Source organism: Antechinus flavipes, chromosome 2 (genome assembly GCF_016432865.1).
Source record: "Antechinus flavipes isolate AdamAnt ecotype Samford, QLD, Australia chromosome 2, AdamAnt_v2, whole genome shotgun sequence".
NCBI lineage: Eukaryota > Metazoa > Chordata > Mammalia > Dasyuromorphia > Dasyuridae > Antechinus > Antechinus flavipes.
This window is the reverse complement of record NC_067399.1, coordinates 255102398-255110836: the sequence shown is the minus strand read 5'-3', so window position 1 is coordinate 255110836 and position 8439 is coordinate 255102398. Positions and strand designations below refer to the sequence as shown.

Here is an 8439-nt window from a genome sequence, read left to right as displayed (position 1 = left end):
AAATTTGTACTGGACATAGTCCGAATGGTTGCTCCATTTAGGAGCAGTGTATAGGTATGAAGGTGACAAATGGTGGGTACAGTCTGAAGCTGAGGTATAGCTAAACATATTTAGAGGTGGGCTAAGGGGCTGTGGGATTCAAGGGAAGAAGACAATGTAAAATTGAATAGATTCATCAGGGATTCAAGATGGGGAGGAGGGAATTGTCAGGTCAAAGGGCCAGGAAGAGAACTGAGAAGTAAAAGGATTAGAGGTCATGCTGAGGTTGAAGAGAAGGGTTTTATGTAAGAGAGGGCAGAGGGAGATGTGAAAAGTCAGTAGAAAACAATCAGATAAGGAGATTTCAGAATCCTTGGACATGGAGACAGCACATTTGTGGGTAACGGCAAGCTCAGAGGTATGACCGTCTCTGTGGGTAGCTAAGTTGGGATGGAGAAGTAAATAAGGAGAAGAGAGTGGGTTGAGGAACTGAGTGGTTAGAGTATTTGAAGGAGAATCAATATGTATGTTGAAGTCCCTAGTATGAAAGCAGGAATTGGGGAAAAAAATAAAAATTGTAAAGCAGCTACTGAACTCATTGAAGAACTCATTGTCTGGGGAGCCTGGAGACAACTGATTCCAGGATTTTGACTGGGTGATATCAATAGCATAACCTCAAAGGCAAGAGGTTACTGAGTGAAAGAAAAGGGGAGAACCTATAAGTGACAATGGGAAACACACACCCATATACACTTCTGTCTCTTTGTCTATGTGTGTGTGTGTAATTTTTTTTTTTTTTTTTTGCTGAGGCAATTGGGGTTAAGTGACTTGCCCAGGATCACACAGCCAGGAAGTGTTAAGTGTCCGAGGTCAGATTTGAACTCAGGTCCTTCTGACTTCAGGGCTGATCCTCTATCCACTATATTACCTAGCTGTCTCTATATATAGTATTTCTTGAATGTACTATACTGAACTACATATAAATATTTATATATTATATATATATGTGTGTGTGTGTGTGTGTGTGCATGTACTACATATAAATATTTATATATTATATATATGTGTGTGTGTGTGTGTGCATGTGCATATATATATATATATATATATATATATATATATATATATATATATACGCACACACACATATACAATATAATCTACAGAAGAAATGTAATTTCAACATCATTTAGGATCAGGGCACACACTAACCTGGGGAAATCAGGAAAGGTTTCCTGTTTGACTAAAGTAGGAAAAAAAATCAGTCAAAGCCCTGAGATAATGAAATCTCTAGGTTAGGGGGGAAACTAGGTAGTTCAGTGGGTAGAGAACTGGACCTGGAGTCAGGAAGACCAGAGTTCAAATTCAGTCTCAACTACTCATTAGCTGGGTGATTCTGGGCAAGTCACCTTAAACTGTTTACCTTAATCCACTGGAGAAGGAAATGGCAAAAAAACATCTTTGTCAAGAAAACCTTATAGCGACTCACCAAGAATCCAATATTGCTGAACAACAACAACAATTCTAGATTAAGGGCCAATGACCTTGTTGTTTATGAGTGAGTACCATAACTTAAACCTGAGACTGTAAGTGCTTGAAACAAAGCTGACCAAGGACAGGCAAGTCCTGGGAATTAAGTAGATCAACTCATCCAGCAAAGACATACATACCCTGTGAAGACTCTAAAGTCTGTGTAACCTGCCAAGCTCACTCTAGCAGCAGCAGCAGCCTGGGGGTTGTGTGACTTGTCTGTGCCGGGCCAGAAGTAGCAGTGATCTAGTGATCCGTCCAGTCTAGTCTCCTATTAGCCATGCTCAGCAACCCCGTGACCCAGTTCAAGAAGGGATTGATCCATCTAGATGAAGCCCCCAGAACCTACTTGGAGCCAGCTCAACCTAGCAATGGAGTGACTCACCATTACCAATCCTGAAATCTTGTTCCATAGTGAACTTCATGAAATTCTCTCTGGAGAAAGAAATGCTGAGACCCTGCTGTTAAAGAGCTGTGAATTGCCTTTGGCTAGTATGTTCCCCACATATATGCTTTACTATCATTGCATTATAAACCTATAGCAACTCTTTGCTGCCTATAAACTCCATAAATCTCTGTTGGAGAATGTTTCCCATGCATTGTAACTCCTATTCTTGCTCTGCTATTTGAATAAAAGTTTCCCAAAAGCTAATCCAGTCTATTGACTGATTGTTAACAGAAAGTATAGTGGTGGGGTCTCAGGAGCCAAAATTTTATGAATAGTCACACACGGGATAGCCATTGACCCTTTAGAGACACAGTTTACTAATGTTGTTAGAACTGAGGATTCATGCTGGAAAATATACAACATTCAAGAAAAATTAACCCCATAAGAGGGAAATAATTTGTCCTATGTCTCTCAAGTAGTAGGTAGCAGAGCTGGAGTTGGTACAAATTCAGTGTTTTGTTTTATTTTTTCCTCATTGAAAACTTTTTGAAGGATGAAATTGATCCCCTTGTTTTCCAGATACATCTCTGGATTGCAGATTTATTTTCATCCTATGGGTTTCCCTATTATTTATTTAGGGTGTGCATCACAGTATTTTATTTAGTATATAGTATATAATAGTACAGTATTGGAGCAAGCTTATGATACAGAATCACTAAGGGAAGTCAGAACGCTGAGGTGATCTGCGAGGTGGTCTCTAGAGGATGATGATGGATACTACACTGTCAGAAGTGTATAGGGACCAGAGGAGGGATGGATAGACATAATAGGATAGGGATAATAATAGGAAAAAAGGTGTTGACTGCAAAATAAAAGTTAAAAAAAATTAAAGGAAGAACAGATGAATAAGCTTCTTCTAAAATATTTGCAAGTCAATCTTTTTTTTTTTTTTTTTTTTTTTTTTGCAATAACGCTCTCAGACTAAACTCCTGCGCTCCCATAAACCTTCAGCAGCTCCAAGACATTGCCCCTTTAAGAAGTGGTCCCTTCCCGGGCTTCCATTCCCTCCCTTTCACTCCCCTCCCACCCACCCAGGCTGAGGAGCCCTGTAGCGGGACCGCTCTCCGCCCCCCACGCCCCTCCACCCCCTACCCCAGCAGCGGGAATAGGCGGAGCAGCTGTTATCTGGCTGCTGCCACGGCTGGGGAGGCGGAGAGGGGGCGGGGGCTCTGGGCGCTGCTGAGTCCGGCCGAGCGGCTAGGGAAAGGCGACCGGGAGCCGGAGACAAGGGGCATGGTCCGGGAACCGACGCACTGAGCCGGGGCTGGCGGCCAACAGCAGCAGCGGCAGCAGCAGCACGTCGGAACTTGGGCCGAACCGAGCAGCCCTGTGCGCGCCGGGACCATGGGATGCTGCACTGGCCGCTGCACGCTTATTTTCCTCTGCACTTTACAGCTGGTAAGTAGCCTTGTCCACTCTCCCCAAAGAAGCCTTCGTCAGCCGGAGGAGAGTCGGGGCCCCTGCCTCCGGGTCTTTCTGAGAGGGCTTTCCTGTCCAAACTTTCCCCACCCCCAGGACTCAGCCTGGACAGCCAGGGGTGCCGTATCCCAGCTTCCTAAAGAGAGGAGGGGGCGAAGGGACAGGTGGCGGCCAGGTTCAGGCGTCAGGGGACCCCGCCTGGCGAACAAAAGCTCCGTCTCTTTGGGCCAAACGGAGAAACGGGGAGCCCCTTTGTTAGCGTGTTGGGGGCCCGGGCCGGGAAGAAAAATGCTCTCATCCTTCCCCCCAGAAAATAAGGGCTCCCGTCCGTCCGTCTGTCTCTGTCCTGAAGGAAGGGGCCCTTCAGCCGCAAGGGAACTGTGCGTTTGGACTGATGTCGGTGAGGTTCGGACATCATTGTTCAAGATCCTCCTAACTTTGTACCTTCCGTTTTTATGCTAAGGAAAGTCCGACAATAAATAGCTCAACAAGTATTGGGGTTTCTTGCAGCTTCGGCGTGAAGAGGGGGATGTGTGTCCCCGTGGGTATCGCTGACTGAGCCACCCCTGGGTATCGCCGGAGAACCATACATCCATACGCACGCACGCAAACACGAGTCCGAATTCATTGTCGTGAGAGTCACTTTTTTATTAGACCGAACCCGAGTCCGAGAACTGCGAGTGGACCTTCCGCGAATGTGCCCACCCCTGAAAGCCAGTTAGGGCAAACCCGAGAGGAGGTGAGGACGGAGTGAGAGAGCCCCCCGCCTTTCTGCCTGTCTCCGGGCGTTTGCCAGGGTGTGAGGGTGGAATTGAGGGCGCGGGTGGTGTCGGAAGGGTCCGCGGCTTCGCGTCCCAGCATTTGTGAGCCCCGGTGTGCCGGACTGACCGACCGCTTTAAAAGTAGCCTCCATCCCAGAAAGAAGTAACTCACCAGTGGCTAACTTAAGGGTTATTTCCCCTCATGAAGCCTCGTGCGCTGTTTGAGGGGCCCTTTTTTGTTCCGTCCTCGACTAAGTCTTCTGAGAAATCCCGTGGATACAATGCCTTTTTAAAAGAAACTGAGTTTGATAGTTTAACCTCTAGAATGCTGATTTCCAGGCTGACTTACTCTTCTAACTGCTGGCCGGTCATTTCAGGACCGAGATAAACAAAGGTTTCCCTGTTTTGTGATTCTCTCGCAGGGCTTGGCTTGTATGTGGTGGTTCCCTGGCTTATCAATTGCTAATAGACTGGGGTTTCTCCCATCTTAAAAAGGAAATGTCCTCTCTTTGTTATTACAGTTTTTGCCCGGACGTTGGGTTGCTGCTAGGGCCATTGTTAATTCTTCCAGCTTTAGAAGTGAAAGACTTTATTTTAAAAAAAAAAAAAAAAAAGGCAGCACATAGTTTTTAGTGGAAATTTTGGCCCGTCTCATAGTAATGCAGCTTATGTTTCCTGAAAGTTGTTTTTTGGGAGTCTGGTGGAGTTATGGGTGAGGTTGTATCAAAATATAGTCGAGGAGGATCTCTTCGGCCCCTTCCAGCTCTAAATATTACATAAAGAAGGCTGAATCAGTACTTTTAAAAAATATTCATTAAGCATTAAATGATGAAAATTGATAAAGGACCCACTGTGTGTTAATTCCTTAGAGTATTTAAAGATGTTTTAAGACACCACTCTTGCTCCTGCCGGCACAAACTTAGTCCAGTTGGGAAGCTAGGACATAAGCGCATTCAAAACTAAGTAGAGTGGTTTCAGAATTAAATACAAGGGAGGTCATGACCCAGACAGTGATAAAATGCCAAATAAAGCTTTGACCTCTAAGGCGAGAACTCCAATAGGATCTAACTAGCTTTTCAAATAGATTTAAAAAAAAATTTTTTTTTGGTAAGTCCCAAAACAATTTAAAGCTAATGTCAAAATGTAATTTCATTACCCAGCATTTACTGAGTGCCTACTATGTGCAAAACAAAGTACTGGGGGCTATATAAAATACAAAAAACAAACAAGACACCATCTCTATTCTCAAAAAGCATATAGCTTGGTAAGGGGTCAGGATAAAGAAAAGGCCCACTCACTATACACCTCCCCCCCCCCCCTCCAGCAATACACATCTGCAATATAAAGCAGAATGTGGTACAAATTAAGTACTACTGTAATTCAGGGCAAAGGAAAGATTATTTTTAGCTGGAGTGATCTAAGAGGAGGTGGCATTTGGACTGATCCCTGAAAGATGGATAGGATTTCAATAGGGAAGACCTTTCCAGTTGAAGGTAACAGCCTGAGCAAAAGCATGGAGGTGGGGTATGGGGAGTGGGCGAGGATCTTATTTAGGAAGGAATGAATTGTCCAGTTTCTTTTGGACTGTAGGACAGGTGACGAGAAGCAAGTATCCTCATTTGTAAAATGAGGGGGTTGGACTAATTGATCTCTTAAGATCCCTTCTATTTCTGGATCTTATAATATCTTGGGGAGAGATCTAGTATGGTTTTGAATGCAGAGATAGAGAATTGGATTTTATTTTGCAGGCAAAATGGAGAATGCTTTAGGAAGGGTGGTCTGGAACCTTTCACAATCTGGTATGAAGGGACAGTGGGAAGGTATTCCAATAGTTTTGACACGATATAATAAAAACCTGAGCTAGAGTAGTGGTGGAAAACTTAGTAACGGAATGTTTGTTTATTTGTGGGGAAGAGCGGAGTGAAAAAGAGAAAGGAGTCAGAGGTGTCTCTGGTTTCCAATTATCCTATGAACAATTGTACTATGGGCTGGATGCTAGGAATTCCAGTCTAAATTGTTGCCATTAGCAGTAGGGAGACCTGAAGTTAAACAGTTTGATGTAACGAGTTTAAGTATGTTGAATTTGAGGTGCCAGGTGGATGTAAATATGGAGATATCCTTGCATGTGGTTGGAAGTGCTGGACTGGAGTAATGTAGTACAAGTGGGGACTAGAGATACTGATTAGGGAGTCGTCTATCTCTCAAATCATGAAGTAATTGAGCAAAGGTAGGAATGAAAAAATTTAGCCTCAGGAATTTGACTCACTTAGAGAGTCTATTTTTAAATTGTCAGTCACTAGCATTAATTTCAGAAAGCTTTAAGCAATGAGTTAAGAAATAATTCAAAGTTACTGAAGAGGTGACTTGTAATTCACTGAAAGAGTAAGTGATAAGGGATTCTGTTCTTTTGGACTCACTACTTCTGTGTTACCTGTCCATTTGGGCTCAGTCTTTGGGAGCCCGACTGGGGCTGGGTAGTTATTTTCTGGCCAGCAGACAACACACTGAAAATGTACCAGGGCTGCCTTTGAATGGGCTATTGTTCTAATAGATAGTTGCCATCCTGTCGGTTAAATTCACCAGTTCATCATCCTGCTTTACACCAACCACTGCTCTTCAGTCACTGGCATTTGATGTAGTAGAGGGAGAGGGGGTAAAAAGGAGAGTTTACTTGACAACCGTGGGAGTTTTCTAGTTACCAAGATACAAGACAAAGACCCCCAAGCATTTCTTCTTGGGAGCCTCCTCCCCGAAGAATAGGGTGAACTTTGCCATTCTGAAGCCAGGCTGGATGCGATTTAGAAATTTCCCAGGATTCTTACTTTGTTACAGTGATGAGGTAAGAAACGAGGTCCAGAAGATTTTAAAATTCACCCTTAGGCTGGGCTTGAGGGACTAAAAATCTGGAAGAAAGGCTTGAGTCCTTTGCATAACCAGTTGCCAGCACCTTTTGGGATTACAATGCCTCTTTCTGTTAGAAGTTTCTTTTGCTCCAATTCTTGTTATCTTGTCGTGATCTGTTGAATGTATTGGCAACAAGAATAAAGACTTCCTCAACTTCTGTCTGAGACCCCTACCAACCCCCCACAGAGGCTTTTTTTTTTTTAACCCAGTAATATCAGCAGTAAACTTGAAGGATCTCCCTTCCAAATAACCTTGAAGTTCTTTTTAAACTTTTAGGTCTTTTCATTCATTCCTTTATACCAGATTTTTTTTTTTTAAAGCCCAAAGAGAATGCCAAAATGAAGAAAAATCAGCATGTAGACTTGTAAGCATTTTAATAAAACTGTTCATAGAATTCATTGCAGCAGAGAACTCTCAGTGGTCAGTCTTCACTGTTATTTCCAACATGAAATAAGATGCTCTATCATGCCTTGGTCGTTACCTTCCCTGCTCCTTCATTTTGGAGATCAGATTCGAGAAGCTCAGCAATGATAGGGCTGAATTTTTGTGTGGATATACACAAATCTCCAAGTCAGAGTTAATAGGCCAGAGGCAATAAGCAATACTTAGAACTGAAGCAAGGTCAAAACCTGGACTACAGTAAAATCTAAGGGGCTACTGAAAAGCCGGGTCAAGGGTTAGGCTGAAGTAGGTAACAAGATGTCAGGTTTGATAGAGTTCCCTAAATTTGCCATATTCATTTATTCCTAATGGGAATGGTTTTATGCCTGGTCTCCCTTAGCCTCCTCTGCATTGTCTTTAGATTTCCCTCATCATCCTCTATAATAACCCTCCAACATGAAAGTACATCAACTAGACCATTGTATATTCAGATGCTTAATTAGTATATATCATTGATTCTTTTCCTATGGTTTCTGTTTGGTTTTGACCTTGGAAGCTTGTCTACCCTCTCTGATTACACCTTTGATTGGGAGGATCCAAAAGGGAAGGAATTCTTAGAGAGCACACAGCAGGCTTGGAATCTTGGCTTTGCCACTTAACATCCCAGTGACTCCATTAGAGCCTAAACAGTGGCAAACAGGTGGGATGGTCAGGACTGTCCTACAGAGTGCTGGGTTCAATGCTGATTATTGATTAGCTGCAAAAATGTGGGAATCCCATAGCCTTTCAGAGATTTTCTGATATCTGTAAAATAAAAATAATAACAATGGATCATTTATCAAATGCCTATTATGTGCCAGGTATCATGCTAAAAACAGTGGATACTGTTATGCCACAGTTCTCTTTAACTGTCCTGACTCAGTTTCCCTGTACAAGTTTCCCTTGTCTCAGTTTCCTTAACTGTTCTATCTCAATCTCTTTAGTTGTAAATCCCCCTCTGACCCAGTAAGACTGAGG

The 8439-nt window shown here is 43.2% G+C and overlaps 1 protein-coding gene across 2 annotated transcripts in view; it reads left to right on the top strand.

Annotated features, from left to right (window-relative positions):
- The first annotated feature begins 2928 nt into the window (after positions 1-2928).
- NKAIN4 (sodium/potassium transporting ATPase interacting 4) overlaps positions 2929-8439 on the top strand; it is a 111442-nt gene continuing 105931 nt past the window's right edge. Inside the window, exon 1 of one of the 2 annotated variants that reach the window (XM_051976741.1) lies at positions 2929-3355. In XM_051976741.1, the coding sequence (XP_051832701.1) occupies positions 3302-3355 (54 nt within the window). In that variant the 5' untranslated portion in view covers positions 2929-3301. The remainder of the gene's footprint in view (positions 3356-8439) is intronic. The other variant, XM_051976740.1, reaches the window with a different exon arrangement.